The sequence below is a fragment of the Seriola aureovittata genome, chromosome 15 (genome assembly GCF_021018895.1).
Source record: "Seriola aureovittata isolate HTS-2021-v1 ecotype China chromosome 15, ASM2101889v1, whole genome shotgun sequence".
Classification (NCBI taxonomy): Eukaryota; Metazoa; Chordata; class Actinopteri; order Carangiformes; family Carangidae; genus Seriola; species Seriola aureovittata.
This window is the reverse complement of record NC_079378.1, coordinates 7,455,473-7,478,931: the sequence shown is the minus strand read 5'-3', so window position 1 is coordinate 7,478,931 and position 23,459 is coordinate 7,455,473. Positions and strand designations below refer to the sequence as shown.

The following is a 23,459-nucleotide window of genomic DNA, read 5'->3' as shown; positions in this document are numbered from 1 at the left end:
GTATCTAATTAGAAAAACAAATGCTTTTTTTGAGCAGCACTGAATTATTGAATGTCTTGCAGATAATCATCCCAGATAAACATTTATTTTTACAGCGATTCTGTTGTGTCTTCCAGCGTACGATGTGCGCTGCGATGTGCGTCCACTCGAATCCCGCTCGATTCTCGCCATTGCGCTTGATAAAAACACTGAGTTTCTGCCATGTAGTAAGGATGCTGACTGAGCTTTTATCTGTGTTCCAGCGGATGAACATAGGTCTGCGGGCGTTCCTGGTGATAGCAGACGCTCTGCAACAGAAAGACGGAGAGCCTCCTATGCCCAACACAGGAGCCACTCTACCTTCTGGAAACTCTCTGAAGAAGAAGAAAACTTATCTCAGCAAGACGCTCACTGAAGAGGAAGCCAAGCTAATAGGTCTGTCTGTGTCTGTAGGCATTCAAGCTGGTGTAATTCGGCTGCAGTCTTTAACTCTATGTTCTTTGTATCTCTGTTCCCCTCCAGGCATGTCCTTGTACTACTCCCAGGTACGAAAGGCTCTGGATAACATCCTCAGACACTTGGACAAGGAGGTGGGACGGTGCATGATGCTCACCAGCGTGCAGATGCTCAACAAAGAACCAGAGGACATGATCACGTATGTAACTGCAGTGCGGCAACTGAACTGTTTTTTTTCTGCTTTTTAGTGCTGAGGGTTATTCTGTTTGATTCAATAATTAAAGCTTGTTTTAAAAATGAAACACAGAAATGTCAACATGAATTTTTATTTATATTAGACAGTTCTACTGTCTGAGCTTTTGCCTGACAAATGATAATAAATATTGTTTTTCATGGTTGTAATAAATCCTTTGTGAGCTTTTGCAAACATGACTCATCTGTATTTTAAGTTTGGAAAAGTAGAAACAGGTCTTTTTTCTGAATACATGTTGTTTAACGTCTCCCTCCATCTTTGACAGTGGTGAGAGGAAGCCTAAAATCGACCTGTTCAGGACATGTGTGGCTGCCATTCCTCGCATCCTTCCTGATGGCATGTCCAAACCTGAGCTCATTGACCTGCTGTCACGGTGAGTTAAAGACACAACAATCGGGGTTTTTAAATGGTTTGTCATCACTAATCTTTTTAGAACCATACAACTTCATCAATTGATTTCATTTCTCATTTCGCCAGCATGATCTTCTTTATTCCGCTCTGTTGATGTGTTGTCATTTATCCCTCAGACTTACAGTGCACATGGACGATGAGCTTCGGCTTATTTCCCAGAACTCCCTGCAGAGCCTGTTACTGGATTTCTCAGACTGGAGGGAAGACGTCCTGTTTGGTTACACACATTTCCTTCTGCGCGAGGTATAGCTGAACTTGACATTATCCTGGAGCAACCTCGACAGTACAACAGACAATAAAAGATCATTTCTTGTGTTTGCCTTGGTTAGATGTTTGAGAGGATGAGCCTAAGGTTGCTAAAAACAGGAGTCATTATGTTACTGTTCTATCGTAGTTGGTCTTTTTACCATTTACAGAGTGATTCGTAATGATAAATAATAAATTCAGGATCACAAAATCCTAAATGTCTAAAATCCAGGTCATATTGTGGATCAACATAGAAATAAAAAGCGATCTCTCTCAAAGTTGGTTGCTGCAACAACACTTTTCTGTCTTTTTTTTAATGTGCATCTTAATTGTGTTAAACCGAAACCCATAAAACATTGCCCCTGGTTATCTCTCCATGGTTTATTATCTAAGTAGGTTGTTGTGGCTCAGCCTTGCAAAATTATCTTCTGTGCCACCAGAGGCCAATCAGAAGGAGCAGGAAAAACACAACTGGAGCGTTTCAAAAAGCGTTATCCTTTCTGAATTCACAGCATATGCCTAAAATATTGACACTGACAAGCCTTCTAACCATGTCCCTCTACTAACTATTCCAGGTCCAAGACACCCATCAGGGTCTGCAGGATGCGTCTGTGAAGCTCCTCCTCCAGCTGCTCACACAGTGGAGGTTAGCTCTGCAGCTCCAGGGGAAGATACGAGGTGGAGTTGAGGTTTGTACAGAGCAGAGCTGAGTTTAACTCGGTGTCAGGCACACTTCTGCCAACTTTTTGTTAACTCATCACAACCAAAATCTCAGAAATCACTGGTTGTTTTCATTTCTTTCCTCTTCTATGTTGGTCCGATGATGTATCGGGCCATTCAAATTACTGGTCAGACAAAGTGACTTAAAGTAGTACTTGTTACTCTTACCAACCTCTTCTGCCTCTGTGTGTTCCCTCTCCATCAGGCCAGCCCCAGACTGCCAGAGCGAAGCCCTCACTGCTCAGTGCTACATGCGGTTGAGGGCCTGGCTCTGCTGCTCCTCTGCTCATGTCAGATCAGCACGAGGAAGCTGGCGGTCGGTGTGTTAAGAGAAATCCGTTGCCTCTTCACAGCTCTGGGACATGCTGAGGTACAGTACAAGAAACTGACCATCTTCTCTCACTATATAGACACCTGTATAGATCGTTAGTGACTGGAAAAACAGATAAATATACAGTTCAATGACAAATGTAAAAGACAGCTGGTGGCAAATTGTCGCTCAACAAAGACACAGGACATGGAAATAGCTGGACTGAAGGAGAGCCATCTGACTGTAGGTGAGATTAGAGTTGTAGCACATGCAGCCTGTGAATCCTCTCACATTGTATGACGCAAATAGCTGATTCTATAAATGTCGGCCCCTCCAGGATGATGACAAACCCATGATAGAGGTCATGGATCAGCTGAGCCCAGCTGTGATGGACAGCTTTGTTCATGTGGCTGTCTCTGACTCGGTGAGTATATTTATGATTAGAGTGTACCAGTAACATTAGATCAATTATTTATATCACAATCTTCCAAATTACTGCTTTTGCTGTGATGTATTATCCTTAAATCCCCCCCCCCCCCCGCTTCCACTCCTTCAGTCCACCCTGCCTCTCAGCCACCACGTCGACCTCCAGTGGCTGGTGGAGTGGACGGCTCGACTGGTGAGCAGTTCCTATGACGTGAAGAGCCCGAGCCACGTCTGGATCTTTGCCCAGTGCCTGAAGGACCCGTGGGTGCTCTGTTTGCACATCTTCTTGCGGCAGGAGCACCTGCCCAAACACTGCCCCATCGCCCTGGGATACGCCTGGCCCTACGCTTTCACACGTCTACAGCTGCTACTGCCGCTGGTTGACCCCAAGTACAAAAACACATATTGATTACATTGGACTTCTCAGACATTTGTGGCCACAGAACGATTGCTTATCATACAACAAATGATATGTGTTAAGATATCTGACCACCTACCTACTCTGCTTTTTCACCTCTTTCCACAGCAGCCCAGTGAATGCTAAGAAGACCAGCACAGCAGGCTCCAGTGACAGCTACATCTCACTGTGGCGTAACTACCTGATCCTGTGTCTAGGTGTGGCTAAGCCGAGCATCATGTCTCCCGGCCATCTCAGGGCTTCCACACCAGAGATTACAGCCACCACGCCCGACGGCAGCGTCACCTACGACAACAAGGTATGCGATTGTGCTGGGGTAAAAAAAAAAAAGATAACAAGGGTTCTTAGTAAATGTGGAAAGTTTAGATTTTTGTTTTGGATTATTTTGTCATTCCCAGGCCCTGAAAAGCTTTGTAATTTGACAGATAGCCTTTGATTTTCTCTGAAATGTCAAATAAAATTGTGAAAGATGTCCATCACAATTCCAAACAGCTGTCCAATATCCAAAAATATTCAGTCTATAATGATAAAAACAGAGACAGAGCAACAGAGAAGAGAAACATCCTCGTTTCAGCTCTAAGGGAAAATATTTAATCTATTGTTGCTCTCACCCAAAGCACTAAGAGTGTTTTTTAATCATATTTATCACAATTAATCCTATTTATGTAGATTCATATAGATGTTTATAGATTTTGATCAATTTTAGATTTAATTTAAAACTTGACGTTCACAGTTACAGTATCAATATTTATGACTTCATATGTGTCATCCTGATCTATGTGTGTGTATTTTCTTTCTGTTGCTCAGGTGATAGGCACTCCCTCAGTAGCCTGGCTTTTAAAACAGCTCGTGCCGCTGATGAGAGCTGAGAGTCTGGAGATCACAGAGTCTCTGGTGCTGGGCTTCGGATGCACAAACGCTCTGGTCTTCAGGTACTGGATCCAGGAACATGCATAAATACACACCTACAAGAGCACACACACAACTTGCACTTGACATGTTAGACAGGTGGCAAATTCTGTTTTTACATACAAAATATTGCAAATAATTAGTTTATTGGGAAAAGTGATTTTCTGATTTAACGCTCAGATGACTGTTCAAGAATCATAAAACAGTTGTTTTCTGTTGCTGTGTGACCCAGGCCTCTTCTTCTGTGGCTTTTGCTTTGACAAAGAGCAAGCACACACATAGGATAGATTTTAGATTACAACAGAAAATGGATGATGTACTGGAATGAGAGTCTTTATATTTTACATAAGAAAGACATGATTCATTACTCAGTTTTACACTGCCTTCATCTATTACTTAATCCCATCCATCTGTACATTCTCTTCATAACTGAGATGAGCTCCATACCTCCGTGACATTCAGAGAAAAAAAAATCCAGCACTGATCTACAAGGGAATTATTAGAGGGACAGAGACGTATCACTTTTTCTTTTCAAAACACAGTGGTTCCATTGTGAAGGAGGTATTTCATTTTGAAAGAGATCATCTATTTTTAACCTGAAATGTTTTCCAAAAGGGCGCTCATTGTTATCAGAGGGATTTAGTTCTCCCAAGACAGATTTTTTTCTAACGTTACTGTGGTTGAAGATTAGTGGTTTTTAGGGCATGTGACATTTGGGTTTGCACAAGATAGATATCTGTTACAAACCACACTGTTCCCTTAAATCAGACCGTCCTTTATGTCCATGGACGGAAGATTTGATCCGTTTTATTTAGCAGCAGGGCAGTGAGGCAATCAGTTGATTTTTGCTCCCCTCTGATCCTGTGTCTGCAGGGAGCTAGTTGAAGAACTCCATCCATTGATGAAAGAAGCACTGGAACGCAGGCCTGAGGTAACACACACACACACACACACACACACAGAGAGAAACACATTGACTTTATTGATCTAGGACAGGAAATAGTGAGAATATATTTCAGGTGAAGTATCAGTTATTAAGGGTGTATTATAGTATATCTGTAATGTAGGCCTGTAGCTATTAGAGATGTTTTCCATAAGTAAATCATTTATTATTTATGAAAATGGATTCATAGATTATGGATTATTTATTTTAACCTATATATATATATATATATATATATATATATATATATATATATTTTTTTTTAATTTATTAGTATTTCAGATGCAGAAATAAGATTGTTTGTAAAAGGACTTGATGTGGTGTTCACTGAGTGTTGATCATGCTCCCTAGTATGCAGTATAGTAAACTGAAAACCTGCTTTCAGAACAAGAAGCGCAGAGAGAGGAGGGATCTTCTCAGACTGCAGCTGCTCAGGATCTTTGAGCTGTTGGCCAATGCAGGAGTCATCAGTGACAGGTAGCACACCAAAGGCCTATGCAACTTAACCGTAATAATTCATGCTTTTACCTGCCAATATACACATGTATCATTCCCTGTGTAGCGTGGAAGATCTCTACCGTTACCATAATTAGATTTCCTTCTCCTCCTCTACAGCACCAATGGAGCACTGGAGCGTGATTCCCTGGCACTGGGTGCCTTGTTCCTTGAGTATGTGGATCTAACCCGGATGCTTCTGGAGGCTGAGAACGAGAAGGAGCTGGACGTGCTGAAAGACATCAGAGCCCATTTCAGCGGGATGGTGGCCAATCTCATTCAGTGTGTTCCCGGTAAATCATTTTATTCCTCTTTTATTGTATTATACTGTATATCATAACACTGTACATTTATATTTCAGGAGTAGTAAATTCAGTCATCGTGACTTTAGTGGTGTTCTGCAGCCACAAACAAATTTAAATGCCAGACAGTACAAATGGTCATAGATTACGAATGTAAATTTAGATTTCTATAAAAGTCTGTCCCCTAGTTGACCCTCCCTGGCTCTCTTTCTCCCACACTCACCATCTGTGCAGTCCACCACAGGCGCTTCCTCTTCCCTCAGCAGTCTCTGAGACACCATCTCTTCATCCTCTTCAGCCAGTGGGCTGGACCCTTCAGTGTCATGTTCACTCCCCTCGATCGTTACAGTGACCGCAACCACCAGATCACTCGCTACCAGTACTGTGCTCTCAAGGTAAGTGACACCCAAACCCAAACCACCACACAGCAGGAGTTATCTGTCACTGTTTTTCCTTTCATTGTGTTTTACAAAGAACTTTAATTCAACTCAACTTTTCTTACCTAGGCTATGTCAGCAGTTCTGTGTTGCGGCCCAGTGTTTGACAATGTGGGTCTCTCTACTGACGGATATCTCTACAAATGGCTTGACAACATCTTGGCATGCCACGACCTACGGGTATGTCCACGTTTTGATCTACTGTTGCCTCTAACTTGTTGCACAGCAGCTTTTCTAATATGTTTTCTTTCTCCTGATAAATTGATTTAATTAAAATGTAGCACTTTAGCAGGAAGTTATTATTCAAATGTCAGTTTTGATGTACACTGTTGCTTATTTTGAGCTAGTTCCTATCTGTGGATTAGTCCCATTACATGATGACATGTTTGCCATAGGTGCATCGTCTGGGCTGTGAAGTGGTGATTCTGCTCTTAGAACTGAACCCAGACCAAATTAACCTGTTCAACTGGGCCGTGGACCGTTGCTTCACTGGATCTTACCAGCTGGCATGTGGCTGCTTCAAGGCCATCGCCACTGTCTGCGGTAACAGGTAGGGAATCATGCATTGGTTACAATCTGCCCTGCTGATGTTTTCACTTTCAAGACACTGAAAACGTACCAGTTCCACCAGTTTATTTAAATGATACACACTTATTTACTTTGTCTAGTTTTATTAGTCTTATGGTGTTATTATCTGAACTACAATTTAATCAGCTAGATCATACAATGTACATATTAAAAAGCACATAATCTTCACCCTGTTGTTGTCCACACTGTTTTCATTTGAATCAGCAACAAATGACCATTTCCCTTATTTCTCCAGGAATTACCCATGTGACCTAGTGACCTTGCTCAACCTGGTGCTGTTCAAAGCCTCAGACACCAGCAGAGAAATATATGAGATATCCATGCAGCTGATGCAGGTACATTCACACACACACACACACAGCACACAAAAGACAAAGACACGGATCCAATATTACAGATTTATTAATTCCACATGAAGGGGTGGGAAGGAGAACAAAGGATAAAAAACCCAATACTTGCATTTTGACTGTTAAATAAATGGCATGTCTGCAGGTGCTGGAGTCGAAGCTGTGTGCGTACTCGAAGCGGATGGTGGAGCAGAAGCCTGGTAATATTTTGTATGGAACACACGGCCCCCTGCCTCCCCTCTACAGCGTCAACCTGTCTCAGCTCTCCATCCAGCTGGCCAGCATGTACCCAGAGCTCACTCTGCCTCTTTTCTCAGGTAAATATTTTGATGAGGAATATTCGCACAGGTTATACAGTGGAATACTTTTGTGTCACAAAGCACAAGATACTGGGGTACAGGGCCAAGGCTAGAATCCTATTATATTTATATCCTAATTGCAGGAGTAACTCCACTCCCCAACCCTTTATCTCACCCTTCACTATCATGTTTCAACAGCAAACACTGCATACCAAATTAAAGAAACAGAGAAGCTCCCAAAATGTTGCTCTATTGTGATATTATGGTCAGATGTGCTGAATCGTTGAACCTGCACTTTCACTATTCTCCCTGAGACAAATGTTAAATTGGCTCCCGGTGTGTTTCTCCTGTTCTTGAACACATGTACAAAATGCTCAGTTTCCTCACGGCCCTTTAAACATTCATTCCTCTTGACTATTCTTTTCACCTGCGCAGAGGTGAGCCAGCGTTTCCCCACCACCCACCCCAACGGCAGACAGATAATGCTATCCTACCTGCTACCCTGGCTTAGTAACATCGAGCTAGTGGACACGGGGCTCCTACCCCCTGCCTCGAGCCCCTGCACACCAGAGGAAGAACCTCGCGGTCAGGGACAGGGCATGTCCCCAAGTCTGAGGGGTAACGGCTGGGGATCCCTGCAGGCGACCTCGCTGGTGCTCAACAACCTCATGTTCATGACTGCTAAGGTGGGAAGCCCTTTTTGTGCTTGTTTGTGAAATGACTCTTTCCCCAGTGGCATCTCCTGCCCTTCAACTGGATTTTTTTTCTCTTTACATCATCAGTATGGAGACGAGGTTCCCGGCCCTGAGATCGAGAACGCCTGGAACGCTCTGGTTTCCAACGAGAGGTGGAGCAACAACTTACGGATCACCCTGCAGTTCCTTATAAGCTTGTGCGGAGTCAGCAGTGATACCACACTGTTGCCTTATGTAAGTTTTCAGTGATTTATCGGTAAAATATAATGAAACGTTAATGACTGATACAAAGATAATGGGGGTATTACATTTTATGATAACAAATACGTCGAGATAAATATGAGGAAAACCAATTAATGCTGTATATTTGTATCTATTTTAGATCAAGAAGGTGGTGATCTACTTGTGTCGCAACAACACGATCCAGACTATGGAGGAGCTCCTGTTTGAGCTGCAGCAGACTGACCCTGTCAACCCAGTGGTCTTGCACTGTGACAACCCCCCATTCTATCGTTTCGCTGCCAGCAACAAAGCCTCCACCTCACAGACAGGTGAGAAAGTTCCTGTCCTCTTTTTTTCATCTCTACACTGACCTCCCTTATAACCTCGCAGCTTTTTATGTGACAGATGTGACAGTTCTGTATTTCTGAAGATGATCCTTAATGTCTCTTGTGTGTAGGCACCACCTCCAGCAGTAACACCGTGGTGGCCGGTCAGGAGAACCTGCCGGACACAGATGAGAACAAGCTGGTCAGAGAGGAAGAGCGGTTAGTATTGATACATTTTTGTAAACTTGTACTGACATTAATTTTATTGCAAGCAGATATAAATAGGCCATCATCATATTAGATTTTTGGAATAAAACTGTACACTGTGTGATTCTGTAAACTCTGAATTTCACTGTTGATGTCATTCATGTTATCACAGTAGGGCCAGGGCTCACAACAGACTGGAGTCTCGCTACAGCAACAGCTCTGGGGGATCCTACGAGGACGAGAAGAGTAAGTCGTCTCGGTTCTCATGAGAATGAATGTACGAACCTGCCGGACTTGTACAATGTGTCCTCACACACACAGCCCAAGGGGACTCACAGCTGTCTGTTATTTAGAGAGAGCTCCAGGATATGGATTCTTCCTGTCAGTCAGTAATGTTCCCCACTTCAGCCTAAGATGCTTATTTTTATTGTCACAAATCTCCTCCATACCTACATACTGTAAATGGACAGATTGACAGCTTTTATGATGCGACTGACAGGGATTGTACTTAAGTGTAAACTAGCTCAAAACTTGGCCAAGTCCCACCACGCTCCCTATGACACAAATACTAGGTCGACCACAGTGATAATACTTAGTCTATCTTCAGCGAGCATATGTGTTGGGAAGCTTCCAGGTATGAGTCTGCTGCTGTTGTCCTCATGTGACTAAGCAGGGCTGTAACCAGCCAAGTACAAGGTTGGGTAAGTTTCTAAACCATGGCAGCTAGTTACTTTTTAATGTTATCAAGAACTTTAAAAAGCCTGCCTCACCCAAATGCCTCAGTTGTATATAAAGGTTTGGGCATTACTGTTTTTTTTGGTGATCTAAATTCATGATATAGAAATTAACAGTGCATTAACATTTGTGTTTTCTGCTGTTTGCTGCAGGAGTTGTGTTTACTTTACTTTGTCCTTTACAAAGAAAAGTTGAACATATTGGGAAATACACTTATTCACTTTCTTGCCAAAAGTAATGTAAAGCTAGATGATCTCTGTCTGCTAAGCATGAGGCTAGTGGAACCCGGCAGCTAATTTAGCTTAGCATCAATACTGGAAACAAGGGGAAACAGTTAGCCTGGCTTTCTCCAAGGATAACAAAATCCACCTATCAGCACCTCTATATATATTATGTCTTGTATGTTTAATCTAAACAAAAACCAAACTAAAAATATTATATTAAAATTTTACAAAGTTACTGGTTATGTTTTATGCCACTGTTTAGTCCCAATTTAGTCACATTTAGTTTGAATGTGCTTTTTTGTTGTGGTTTATAAGTAACCTGTAACTTGAGCTGTTTGTCAGTGCTTTGAGAAGCTTGTGCTTGACAGTCTAAGCTCAGTGTATGTTTGAACAGGTATAATTAAAGTGCATGCCCCATGTGTATGTGATATAGGTTATATATTTTTTATTGACGAAATGTTTTTGTAGGTGACCCACTCCCACCATATGCTGGTTGGCTACTGAGTGTTCTGGAGACCAACCGTCCTCAGCCGTTACCCATGCCCGTTAACGGAGGCTGCTGGGCTCCTCTGGTTGACTACCTCCCAGAAACCATCACACCAAGAGGACCGCTGCATAGGTATACACAAACAAACCTAACATGAATACACACCGTACAGACAGTCTTCTCTGAAACAACCACAAAAGCAGCACACAGAAAACAGGCTCATATTTAGACCAGTGATGTTACTATCAGCTGCAGATCAGCAGAGTCAGCAAAGTGAGGTATTCTCTCACAAAGAGTAGTCACACCTCCTCACAGATGGTCTGATAATCTCCAGCCCAGAATGAAACCCAGCCAGCTCGCTCCGCCTCTGCTATGTAGAGAATGAATATTAGAGGGGATTTACTCATTTATCACTTCCCCCTCTCTTGACACCTCGAAAATCATTAATTAAATGAGATTCAGGTTAGATTCATGATGCATACATTACAGGAGAGCAGGTTGTCATGTTAATTGCCATTCGTTTCTAAGATGGAGTGTGTTTTTGTGCAATCTATCACTTAATTGTCAGTTGCCTCAATTGCTCACACAGAGCTGGTAAAACCAATAAGATCCAGGTTTTCTCCTGAATGTACTTGTCTTTATGATTTTTCTCTATATTGAATTGGCTGAAGGAGGGAGTTTGTTTCTGATTAATACTTTATACTGAAGTAAAAGAGAACAGAATCAGTGACAGACAAGTCATTGCTCCAAGAAGCTGCATGGAGGCTGATTGATGTCACATGGGCATAAACCCAAGCTTTGAAGGATGGACCACCCCACAGCCCATGGAAGGAGCAAGTATTGTTGATTTTATTGTGCTCTCACTAGATCTGCGTGTGTTTTCGGTCCTCAGGTGTAACATCGCAGTGATCTTCATGACTGAAATGGTTGTGGACCACAGCGTGAGAGAAGACTGGGCTTTACACCTGCCCCTGCTACTACATGCCCTGTTCTTGGGTAGGCATACACAACACACACACACACACACACACACACACACACACACACACGCTTTAGCTGGTTAATCTTGGAAAGAGAAGAAGGAAAGTAGACACACACACTTGTCAGTTTTTGACCAGATGTTTTTTATAGAATAAGCTGTTATTTTGTGAAAAAGCAGACCAACCGTCTCCGGCCTGTCTTTCTCTTATCTGCCAATGAGAGAACAGGACTAAAAGGAACTTAAACTAAAAAGATACGATCAAAAATCATTGCTCATTGTCCCTCCATACATGGCGGTCACACACCTGCGCATACACACTAAAAATAACCTTGAGGTGTGTCGTGTCTTTTCTGTGATGTTCAGTGAGCTCATAGCGTGACAGTGTGAGGTTTTATCTCCATCCCACGTAGAAACACATTTCAGGACAGACCGTTCTCTTGAGTCACCACAGACACATTCCCCAGGGCCTGCATTTCTCACCAGCCACCACTGTATGATCTAACACATGGATACATACCTGACGTAAGCTGTGCAGATATGTATTATTATGCATTCTGCATATTCAGCATACTAGCCCTCAAGTTCATGCTGTTTACCATCATCCCATCTGGGTTACTGTGCGCACAAAGTTTTCTAAGAATCCATGTTGTATTGTTTCATGAATTTTTTACAAGGAGTGTTTTGGGAGAAATGTTTTATTTATATTACCTACTGTCCATAAGAAAAAGAAGATACTACCTCCCTTGTTGGGTGTTGTCATAGCAATCAGTGAAGCACAACAAACCATTAAACAAACTGTACACCAACATCTCTGGGCACAGCAACAGTAATTAGCGTTTTAAGTAATTAGGTTAGGTTAATTAAGTAATTCTGCTTTGTGTGCAGAATCCTATAATCCTGTTGTAGTCATCTTACCGGATGTGTATTTTATCAATCAGGTCTGGACCACTACAGACCAGAGGTATATGAACACAGCAAACGCCTCCTCCTCCACCTCCTCATTGCCCTCTCCTGCAACAACAACTTCCAGGTCAGAGTGGGATCCTAACACTTGTTATTATTATGACTTGTTAAACTGAATTAACATTACACCACAGATAGTGACAATGGAAATCATTTCATACACCCATCAATGGGGCTTTGGCCAAATTGAATGAACCCCCGTCTTTTTGTGTTTCCAGGTAATAGCCTCAGTTCTGATGCTGACGAGAGAGATCAGTGACAACAAGACCCTCACCATTAAGTCCAGCTACCACACAGAGTACCAGCAGTCACGTAAGTAGAAAATACTCAACTTGCAAATACACATTTGCCAATGTATGGAATTTTTCAATCAGTTTTCACGTGGGAACTAATAAAAAGTTGCAGAAACAGTACAGTACATAACAACACGATAACGCTACAGAGCAGTATATTAATAGTACAATTACTTGTGTATACACTATCATCATGTTCCCTTAGATGCTCCTGACTTCCTGAGAGAGTGGCAGGCATCTCCAGTGGTGGACTCGGGCCTCAGCTCCACCTCCAACTCATCCTCTGCCAGTCTGGGTGGCGGCAGCACTGCTGGCAGTGTTGGAAATTTACCCCTTGTAACACCTGATGACCTGGAGGACCTTGAAGATACGCCCAATGAGACGGATGAGAAGACAAACAAACTCATTGAGTTCCTCTCCACCAGGTACGCAAACAGATTTTTGAGCAGGTGCGTGTGTGTGTACGTGTGAAAATCTCACTGTGGTGCACGCTGTGTGCACAGTGCACATGTGTAAGTGCTCGTGTAACATGTATGTGGTGCTACTGGTGGTGGGTATACAGTGCCTGGAGTACTGTGTTGTCGTTGCTCAGAGCGTTTGGGCCGCTGTGGGTGCACGAGGACATCACACCAAAGAATCCCAACTCCAAGAGCACGGAGCAGCTCTCCAACTTCCTGCGCCACGTCATATCTGTTTTCAAGGAGTCCAAGTCTGGTGAGAAACCGCTCATGTTAATGCCAAATGCCTTTCAGTGAAAAACAGAAATATCAGGGCTCACTTACTACCTTATGAATCACGTGTAGCATCTCTGAAAATCCATTTGCAAATGTTGAAATCCCTCCTCTGTGTCCTGCCATGAAATAATCCTCCAGACTGAATGAGAAATCCAACACATAATGACTTTTTAATCATTTATGTTGTTCATTAAAAGTAATAACCCTTATCTCCAAAAATGTAGCAATAATTGATTCATGACAAAACTACGTACGTGTGTCACTTCATGTGTCATCTGTTGATACAGACTTCCACCTGGAGCAGGAGCTGAGCGACGTGGCTTTACAGACAGCCCTGTGCAGCTCCTCGCGCCACTACGCTGGCCGCTCCTTCCAGATCTTCAGAGCCCTCAAGCAGCCAATCAACAACCACGCCGTCTCCGACCTGGTGTCGCGGCTGGTTGAGGTGGTGGGAGAACATGGAGATGAGGTGCAGGTAAATGAGTGATGAGAGGTTGGGGACAGTAGAGGAGAGAGCTGGGCTGGCACAATGTTAGATGATATGATGATGAGAATCTATGTTGAGCTTGTTTAATCCGACAACACGTGTGTTTCAGGGCTATGTGATGGAGGTACTGTTGACGCTGGAGTCAGTGGTGGTGAATCTAGCAGAATGTCTGAAAAACAGCGACCTTATGGCAGCTCTAACCAGGTAGGCCTCTGCTCTTTATGTATATTGCTCAAAGCTATTTCACTTTGCTGGGGATTTGATACAGGAACACCATATTCATCACATACAACCATCATTTCTTTACTGTGTTTGACACACAGGACGTCCTCACCAGACTTTGTGACTAGTGACAAACTGATGAACAGAAAGAGCACAGGTCAGTTGAACTTCCCTGGCCCGGGATTTGTTGGACTGTCATCGCAACGGCATCAGCGCTCCTACTCGGTCCCCAAGAAGTTTGGCGAGTGTGGCAACCAGTCGTGTGATCCTCCTCGCAGCGCAACTCTGGATCGCATACAGGCAAGAGAGGAAGATTCGTGTTTGTTTCAGACACTTGATGCTTGAGGAGAACACAGAACATCTCACTCATGCTGTGTTTAAAACTGTTTAAAAATATGCTGACAATATGACTATAGTTAAGATATGAGTGGGAGTAAACTCAATTTCACAGACAATGTTGATGCTATATTTAACAAAGTTTATTTCTTATCAGGAAATTTACAGGTTTTGGTGTCAGTGGAAATGTTTTGGAACGAGTGTATGTCTGCGTGATATCTAGACTGGTTATCTCAGTCTAATCTCAGTCTTCTATGGTAACCTGACGGTGGCAAATAAAAACAAACAGGCTGGTTGCAAAACCAGCTAGGAAAATTGTAGGTTAGCAGCAAAGATGATTAGATGCTTTGTATGATACTGCTACGTGTAGGAAAGCTTTGTCTATTCCTAATGACACTGAACACCCCCTCTATTCTGAGTTAATGCCCTGTGGCAGATGTTATCTCTGTTATGTTACCTCTGAAAACAACAACATGTGTAAAGGATCCTTTGTAGCAAATACAACCAACATAATGAACCAACAGTACCAGAATATGTTGATGGATCGTTTTACATACTGTATGACTGTATTAACTGCTGACTGTATTAACTGCTGTATGTGTGTATTTCCTGCCATAGTGGGGAACTAAAGATCTATTCTTTATTTAATTTTCTCCTTACAGGCCTGCAACAGTCACGGCCTCTCTCGATCAGGAAGAACCCCCGGCTCCTGCTCATCGTCGACCAATAGAATCGATCCCAGCGTTCTATCGGATCCTGCCCACGTTTCCCATCCGTCGTCGATACTGGCCACAGTCTTCTGGGTGGCGGTGTCTCTCATGGAATCAGACTTTGAGTTTGAATATCAGATGTCACTTCGCCTTGTTCACAAACTGCTGTCAAAGGTAGATAAGATGAAACCATCTGATCGAAGAGGGAAAGTTATGTAATTGTGCAGCTATCAGCATTATCAGCACTGCGGCGTACTAGCAACTGGCTCTTGATTCATGCTATGCGGGATTATCTGTTATCCTTTAAAAGAAAATGTTAATGCCTCAGGTATTCATAATGCATTTCAGGCAGTCACTAAATGCTGGAATCCAAAATGTCTTATTTCCCAGGTGCCCTTAGACAGAGCAGAGAACCGCGAGCGCTTAGAGAAGCTGCAGGCTCAGCTGAGGTGGAGCGGGTTCTCTGGGATTCAGCAGCTTCTTTTGAAGGGTTTCACCTCCCAGGCCACTTCTGACCTCACCTTACAGCTCTTCTGCCAGCTCACGCCGGTCTCCCGTGTGCCTGTCGTCGACAGCTCACAGTCTATAGGTAAGTGCTGGAGCTTAGCTTAGCTCTGTCAGTGACAAAGTGTGTTGTTTTTATTTATAGTGGGTGGTGTTGATGGTCGACCTCTTTCTCTCTGTGCAGGCTTCCCTCTGAATGTGCTGTGCCTGCTGCCTCACCTGGTGCAGCACTTTGGCCACCCGACTCAGTTTTGTAAGGAGAGCGCTGAGAGGATCGCACAGGTACAATGTAGTTCTACACTTGAGCTTAGTCTAGTTTACTTTCCCTTGGGTTACTTCAGTTTATTTTAGGTTGGGTTAGGCTTTATTAAGCATTAGAGCAAGTTTATCTAAAAAAAGCGTATGAGGAAAGAAAATTTAAAAGCGGTCTGCTGTGTGCCTCTCCCTCCCTCTCATGCTCCCTCTCCCTCCCTCTCATGCTCCCTCTCCCTCCCTCTCTCAGGTGTGTTTGGAGGAGAAGAACACAAAGCTGTCCCATCTGGCCCATGTGATGACTCTCTATAAGACACGTTCCTACACACGGGACCCTTTCTCCTGGGTCAGTGTGGTTTGCCGCTACCTCCACGAGGCTTTCTCCGACATCACACTCAACATGGTCACCTACATGGCTGAGGTAAATGCTGTTAGATATGCATTACATGCCCTTTTTGTAGGTTTACACTCTCCCAGTGTCGCCACGGAGATATACTACAAGTATTGGACTCAACTCGTTGCATTTTAGGATAGCAGGTTTCAGTGGACACATAGACAGGTGCAGAAAGATAGCACTTTGCTCACTTTAATCTAGTGTTATATTTGCGAGTCACCCATTGACTTTCCCCCTAAGCAAGACCAATTTTGTGGTTGCATGATTTGTCACTAGCTAAATGTCTCTTTCTATGTCTTAGCTGCTGGATAAGGGCCTTCCCAGTATGCAGCAGTCTCTCCTCCAGATCATCTACTGTCTGCTCAGCCACATGGACCTGACTGCAGTTCAAGTCAAACAGTTCAATGCTGATGTCATGAAGACCATTGAGAAATTTGTCCAGGTGAGTGTGAGCTAAAGCTTTATTCCACTACTGCTCCGTGTGTTATTGTGTGCTATAAAGTATGCGCTGCTGTTTCTCTTATACTGTGTGTTTGACATGTGAATCCACAGACAGTGCACTGGAAGGATGCTTTAAACATATTAAAGCTGGTGGTATCACGCTCTGCCAGCCTTGTTCATCCGGTGTACGGCCACACGCAGGGCGACCTCTCGAACCTAGAGGTCAGCAGAGTGTGGGACGGTTCAGCCAAGGCTCTGCCTGGGAAAACCCTGGACTTCACTTTTGACATATCGGAGGTGAGTAAGCAACAAAATAAAACTTCAATTCTTAAATAGACACTTAATGGTACTGGGATTTTTTTAAACAATTTCAAGAGTCATAAATGCTTGTGATACTCAAACCATTCATTGTTTTCTTCACAGACTCCAGTGATTGGGCGTCGGTTCGACGAGCTCCAGGGTTCAGGGGGTAGAGAGGGGAAGGCCAGAGCCATGGCGGTAACCCGCAGTACGTCCTCCACTTCCTCTGGATCCAACTCCAACACCATCCTGGTGCCTGTGAGCTGGAGGCGACCACAGTCATCTCAGGTAGAGTTAGACCCCACCATTAACATATCAGAGCTGCTGCTGCTTGATATATCCAATAACATACCGGCATCCATTTTTTGTTTTGACAAGTCATTTATCTGCATGTACTTGCCTTAGTTAAATAGAACAAGCATAAACAATATTAGACTTTGTGTATGTGTAAATTCATGGAACAACTGGGCTCAACTGATTTATTAGTTATTTAAACTGAAGCACATAAAAATAAACAAGCCAATACAGTGGAAAGGGACAGTCTCCAGTATAAAAGAGTTTATGACCATTCCTTCTTTGATTCATACTTTTCTGAATTTTTCTGTCTTTCTCCCACATACAGAAAAGAACCAGAGAGAAGCTGGTGAACGTTTTGTCTCTTTGTGGACAAGAAGTTGGACTCACGAAGAACCCATCTGTAAGCTACGTCCCATGTCTTGTTTTACAATATTCTACCTGTGATGCCTGCTTGATTACAGACAACAAAAATCTAGAAAACAGCACAGGTCGCTTTTGTTTTAGGCAAATTGTGTCACTCTACTCTTTTTAGTTGTGCAAAGTGTTCACAGAACTCAGAATTGGAGTTTTTGAATTTGTTAATCTTTGCGAGGTCCTCCGATCTCTTCAGATATTTATAAGACAATAAAGCCTCCGTCATTTGTTGAGAACATTACCAGCTGTCTGTGATGAGTTTAAATACCCTTTTTTTTTTCCTTCTCGTCAGGTGATTTTCTCATCGTGTGGCGACTTGGACATGATGGAGGTGCGGGAGAGTGGCGTGTCATCAGAGGACGGTGGAACCAGAGAGGACACACTAGACGACACCGCCAGTGAGCAGCAGTTCAGGGTTTTCCGAGACTTTGACTTCCTGGACGTGGAGCTGGAAGACGGAGAGGTGATATATCACATACCGTTGTTATTTCACCCACGGTCACTTAATTTAACTCTCTCCTTCCCTTTTACTTTTATTACGTGTTTCAATTTTTCTGCCTGTCTTTCTTTAACATCAATATATTTGAAATGTATTTCTCTGCCCCTCCTCCTTGTCTCCTCTCTGTCTAACTCTGTGTCTCTCTCTCTTCCCCCTTGCTACCTAGGAGCTCCAGGTAAGGTGTCTCACACTGAGCAATTGCATTAGCTTTTATAAGCGCTTTGGTGTTGCTGGCTCCTTTGTTTCTTACTGGAAAAAAAATATATTGATCATGCTTCATTTTGCTCTCACAGCTTGGTTGCTAAACTATATTTCTGACAATACTGCTATTAGTCATAATTGATATAAATGATATTGTAAAGTCCTTATGGGATAAAGATGATCATATTGAATGACTGAATGCAAACCGCCTCTCCAGCATATTTTCATGCCATGAATAACAGTTCATTTTGCATCGTGTGCTTGTCACCAGACGCTCTTAGACAGCAACCATTCATTATCTTGAAAGTTAACAAGATTCTTCTCACGGCAGTGAAAATGACTGCTACCACTGCCGCTGCCCTTGTCTTCCAATGTATATGTGTGTGTGTTTCATCTAGGGCGAGACCGTCGATAACTTTAACTGGGGCGTGCGTCGGCGATCTCTGGACAGCACAGAGCTGGGTGACCTGTTAGAGGAGAGCCAGCACTCAGGCAGCACCCCCAGTCTGGGTCACGAGGACCCCCACGATTCAGACGAGTCGTCAGAGGAAGAGGAGTCCTCAACCAGCCAGAGCCTGTCTCACTCTCAGCTTGTGCGTAGCCTGAACGGTTGGATCTGTACAACATCACCATCCACTGAAGCCTGAAAAACTTCATTATCTGTTATTGTAATGACTCAATTTGACAGAGTAAGTCAAAATAATAGATATTCCTCGTTCTCCTTCCTTTTCCAGACTAACCCTTCTCCATCAGAGGAGACCAATCACACTGATTCTTTATCCACTTCTTACGACACATCTGCCGACCCACAATCCCTCAATGCCACCACACCGGGCCAGGGACCCCTCCATGACGATCACAGTGGCCTACATGTGAGGAATGATACTCATTAGTAAAGATATGTATTTATATTGATACATTTGTTATCCTCAGGAAAATATAAACCAATGTCTCCTCAGGGGAGGGTGTGTGGTGAGGATGAAGACACTCAGGCCCACGATGACGAACTGTCACTGAGCGCCAACGAGCTCCCTCACGGGTCAGACTGCGGTGAGAGCTTCACCCTGGAGTTGCCGGGGCAGCCTCAGGATCAGCTGCCCAATCTGGACCACAGACTCAACCCAGACTACTGCCAACCACCGCTGGACTTTCTAGACCCCAACTGTCTGCCCAGGTGAATGTGACAGACAGGAGTAACAGAACAGGAAACAATATGGAATATTGTTTATCAACCTGCAGGTTGACGGACAATGGGACTAAACTGCAGTCTAAGAGCCTTATTTTAATCTGCCACAACCATTATATTTGTACACTGGTTGTTTATTATAGCCTGTCATTCATGTTCAGTGTAATTCATATTAACCCTGGTTCCTGAGGCATTGTATTTTCTACCCATTTTTTCCAAATAATATATGAATAGAAGCAATCACATTATCCAGCTCATATAATCCCATGAGGTAGCTGGGCACTGGATTTTGATATAAAACCTTTTTATTCGGGGGGAAAGCTATCAAAACCTTTTTTTTCTTTGTGCCCCCCGTTTCTTTCCCATTCCTGTGGTTGACAGCTTACGTGATGATGTAGATGACTTGGAAGACCTTGGTTTTCCTCCTCCCCCCTCTCCATTTTTCTCCGCCATCTTGGCAGCCTTCCAACCCACAGTGTGTGACGATGCTGAGGAGGCGTGGCGCTGTCACATCAACCAGCTTGTGACAGACTCGGATGGGTCCTGCGCCGTCTACACTTTTCAAGTCTTCTCGTCTCTCTTTAAGGTAAATAGTTGAAAAGAGGAATTCATCACACTGAGAATGTCGATTCGCTTTTTGTCCCTGTGTTTCTATTTGTGTTTCTTTATTAATTATTTAAGCATCAAACAAATGCTGACATCCAGTAGGATTTACATTCATGTATGTGCAACAGTACAGTAATTCCTCAACGTTTCTCCCTTTCCCAGAACATCCAGGGTAAATTCTGCACCCTGACAACCGATGTTGCCACTTACCTTGGAGAGGGCCTAAGGGGCATCGGATCAAAGTTCCTCAGGTCCTCACAGATGCTAACCACATGCTCAGATTGTCCCACGATCTACATTGATGCCGACACGGTGAGCACTGCTGGCAGACATAATTGACTTGGCGTTGATTGCGGCGTGTTGCTCAGACCAGCTAATGGTTTCCTGCAAACAGAGCGAAACGGGATTTCTGCTGTCTCATTTTTCACCTCCTCCTCTCTCCACGTTGCTCTTTCCAGATCATGTCCTATGGTCTTCTTGAAAAGATGAAGTTCAGTGCGCTGGAGCTGCAGGAATATCTGGATACCTACAACACCAAAGAGGAGGCTGCTGTATCGGTAACTCAGCCTCTCCACATCTTTGATGAATTTGTTTGTTTTTCTTCATGCAAATGTATGACTAACCAATCCTCCTCTTTCCCTCACTCTTGCTATCTTCAATTTTTTTCCTTCAGTGGCTGAGGAACTGTAAGGACACTTTTCCCAGGTGTCCCGGGGACAGCGTGGTTACCTGCCAGCCTGGAGACTCAGAGGAGAAGGTACAGACAACTTATTTACAAGTTGTTTACTATAACAAGCAGATATCTATAGTTTACAGGCAAACTCACTCAGCATATAGGTATCTTCTTCGTCTGTGCTTTGTATTTCTATTTCTCTTTGCCTCTTTGCTTCTCTGTGATTTTGTCACACTGAAATGTTTTCTCTCTTTGTGTGTTTTTATCCCTCTGATTCTTTCCCCTAGCCACCAAGAACTAATTGAAATTGAAATTTTTTTTTTTTTAAAAGTTGCTGGGTTTTATACACAGTTGACTAATTCTTGCTAGCTGGACTGTGGTTTATACTGAGCTGTGCATGTGTTTGATTGACGCTTTGTCTTCCTCTCACCTCACTCTGACGCCCTAACATGCTCTCTCGCTGTCTAGCAAATGGAGTCTCTTGCAGTAAGTTCTCTTCCAAGTTTCTTCACTTCCCTGCTTTAGATTCCTCTTAAATGAACTGCTTAATTCACAAAACAGTCAGCCAGTCACGTTACTGTGTGTTTGTATTCCTTTGCATGTGTGTGTATGTGTGATGTGCACTCTTGAGAATGTGTAACTGTGTCTTTGTTCTTGTCCTTGTCTTTGTTATTGTGTCCGCACGTTCTCGGCTACTGATGATTGTGACTCTTGTCTTCTAGCAACTGGAGCTTTGTCAGAGGCTCTACAAGCTGCACTTCCAGCTTCTCCTACTCTTCCAGTCCTACTGCTCTCTGATTGGTCAAGTTCACGCCATCAGCTCTGTGCCTGAGGTGAGCCAAAACATTCCTGGCATTCATACAGATATTTATTTTATTGGTTCCTCTGGTGGTGTGTATGTGACAAGATTCACTATACAAGTAATCTGTTGCCAGAATCGAATAGATAAAATACCAATGCTGTGGATGTTTTTTTTGGAGGTTTAACGATTCTGAAACCGAGACCAAAACCGCGATACAAACATTCGTGATCTCATACCACAATACAGGAAGACAGAACAGCAGCACTCCCAACCTGCAGGTGCAGCCTGTTGAGTTCACATTATGTCACTAATGTAACAGAACACATTTTCCATTTCACAGTTAACACTGTAACACATGTAAAGCATGAAATTATTCTTTTATTTAAAGATATGGGTAAAGTAAGGTAGATAAGGTGTAATGATTTCGAGTTTGTATAAAAGTGAAAAATAGTAGTAGTTTTGGTAGTTAAAGAAATTATTCACCTGCCAATCTTACTTTAAATTGTATTTGGATCAGGCAGATTTGGCTAAGATATGTACCGGGTGGGACATTTTACAGTTGAAAAATAAACTTGTCAGTGCTCTCTGCTGGACAGACGGTGTAATGGAGACACTTGTGTGGCGTGTTTACATGCACTCTAGTAACCTGGGTACTGTAATTCCATGCATACATGCAGCAGGTCAGTAATCAGATTTCTCCCGTACCCCTGACTTTATTTTGGGAGCATGCCTGGGCGGACAGACAGACAGAGCACGGCTCTTCCTCACAGCACTAATGTGTCTCAATTCAACATATATTCAAACATTCAGCTGTGCAAACTGAATGAGACTTCTAGAGGTTACTCTCCGCCGCAGTGTAGGTCATTAATGGGAAACACTGTAGTAGCCCTGGTCACTCAAGTGTATATAAATGCAGTGAGTGCTTCTAAAGTAGCCCTGTCTTTTCCATTTCTGTACTGCAGTTTTGTGTTACTTTCTTGTGATCAGCCATCAGACTGTATGATAAAATGTTAGTGGTATACACAGCATGTTTGTGACACAGTATATTTGATAATACTGGCTTTACTGGCAACAAATGAAGTTAAGTTATGATTGTTGTAGCTACCTGTGTCCACGAACGGCAAATTCACTTCAGAGTTGTCAGTTTAAAAAAACTGAACATGTAACATTTTTAAATACATTTATTTTTTGTTAAATGTTTTAAAATGTTGTTGAACTGAAGAAAACACTTTTCAACACTTTCATTTCCTAAAGAGAATCTTGAGTATTGAATCAAATGATACAAATGTTCTTCTGGAATTACACTGAAGCACACACACAGACAGACACACACACACACACACACACACACACACACACACACACGTACACTTACTTACACACTCAACCACCATCTGTCTCACCTTGTAGCTGCTGAACATGTCTCGAGAGCTCACTGATCTGAAGACCAGCCTGCAGGCGGCAGAGGCGGCTGTAGCCAGCGACCTGGAACACAAACTCTTGGCCCACGCTCACGCACACGCCACCCAGGTGGCAGCCGTGGTTGTGCCCAGCTTCCCCACCTCCGAGGCAGCTGTGCAGGCCATACTGGAGTGCCTTAAGAACCATGAGTTCACCAAAGCTGTGCGCTACATCCAGGAGTGCAGGTGAGTAACAGCCCTGCTGGCATTAAGTAGTTTGTGCTGATATTTGATATCCTAAAGTGTGAATATTTTTATGTCCCAGCAT

General features: G+C 43.3%; 1 protein-coding gene across 2 annotated transcripts in view; it reads left to right on the top strand.

The window, feature by feature from the left end:
- fryb (furry homolog b (Drosophila)) overlaps positions 1-23,459 on the top strand; it is a 61,190-nt gene that overhangs the window by 34,599 nt on the left and 3,132 nt on the right. The window contains exons 15-66 of one of the 2 annotated variants that reach the window (XM_056398155.1): positions 243-414; positions 502-634; positions 954-1,061; positions 1,216-1,342; positions 1,921-2,034; positions 2,271-2,435; positions 2,713-2,799; positions 2,932-3,191; positions 3,328-3,517; positions 4,027-4,151; positions 5,002-5,059; positions 5,457-5,548; positions 5,687-5,859; positions 6,103-6,263; positions 6,375-6,485; positions 6,701-6,855; positions 7,129-7,228; positions 7,386-7,557; positions 7,975-8,225; positions 8,322-8,468; positions 8,617-8,785; positions 8,914-9,001; positions 9,162-9,235; positions 10,417-10,567; positions 11,328-11,431; positions 12,356-12,447; positions 12,599-12,692; positions 12,879-13,098; positions 13,266-13,387; positions 13,695-13,882; positions 14,004-14,098; positions 14,218-14,416; positions 15,115-15,336; positions 15,553-15,751; positions 15,851-15,948; positions 16,169-16,339; positions 16,614-16,754; positions 16,865-17,050; positions 17,177-17,341; positions 17,676-17,750; positions 18,057-18,227; positions 18,430-18,438; positions 18,863-19,057; positions 19,199-19,336; positions 19,424-19,638; positions 20,032-20,236; positions 20,419-20,568; positions 20,715-20,813; positions 20,930-21,013; positions 21,398-21,415; positions 21,652-21,762; positions 23,142-23,377. In XM_056398155.1, coding sequence (XP_056254130.1) covers positions 243-414; positions 502-634; positions 954-1,061; positions 1,216-1,342; positions 1,921-2,034; positions 2,271-2,435; positions 2,713-2,799; positions 2,932-3,191; positions 3,328-3,517; positions 4,027-4,151; positions 5,002-5,059; positions 5,457-5,548; positions 5,687-5,859; positions 6,103-6,263; positions 6,375-6,485; positions 6,701-6,855; positions 7,129-7,228; positions 7,386-7,557; positions 7,975-8,225; positions 8,322-8,468; positions 8,617-8,785; positions 8,914-9,001; positions 9,162-9,235; positions 10,417-10,567; positions 11,328-11,431; positions 12,356-12,447; positions 12,599-12,692; positions 12,879-13,098; positions 13,266-13,387; positions 13,695-13,882; positions 14,004-14,098; positions 14,218-14,416; positions 15,115-15,336; positions 15,553-15,751; positions 15,851-15,948; positions 16,169-16,339; positions 16,614-16,754; positions 16,865-17,050; positions 17,177-17,341; positions 17,676-17,750; positions 18,057-18,227; positions 18,430-18,438; positions 18,863-19,057; positions 19,199-19,336; positions 19,424-19,638; positions 20,032-20,236; positions 20,419-20,568; positions 20,715-20,813; positions 20,930-21,013; positions 21,398-21,415; positions 21,652-21,762; positions 23,142-23,377 — 7,385 coding nt within the window. The remainder of the gene's footprint in view (positions 1-242; positions 415-501; positions 635-953; positions 1,062-1,215; positions 1,343-1,920; positions 2,035-2,270; positions 2,436-2,712; positions 2,800-2,931; positions 3,192-3,327; positions 3,518-4,026; positions 4,152-5,001; positions 5,060-5,456; positions 5,549-5,686; positions 5,860-6,102; positions 6,264-6,374; positions 6,486-6,700; positions 6,856-7,128; positions 7,229-7,385; positions 7,558-7,974; positions 8,226-8,321; positions 8,469-8,616; positions 8,786-8,913; positions 9,002-9,161; positions 9,236-10,416; positions 10,568-11,327; positions 11,432-12,355; positions 12,448-12,598; positions 12,693-12,878; positions 13,099-13,265; positions 13,388-13,694; positions 13,883-14,003; positions 14,099-14,217; positions 14,417-15,114; positions 15,337-15,552; positions 15,752-15,850; positions 15,949-16,168; positions 16,340-16,613; positions 16,755-16,864; positions 17,051-17,176; positions 17,342-17,675; positions 17,751-18,056; positions 18,228-18,429; positions 18,439-18,862; positions 19,058-19,198; positions 19,337-19,423; positions 19,639-20,031; positions 20,237-20,418; positions 20,569-20,714; positions 20,814-20,929; positions 21,014-21,397; positions 21,416-21,651; positions 21,763-23,141; positions 23,378-23,459) is intronic. The other variant, XM_056398156.1, reaches the window with a different exon arrangement.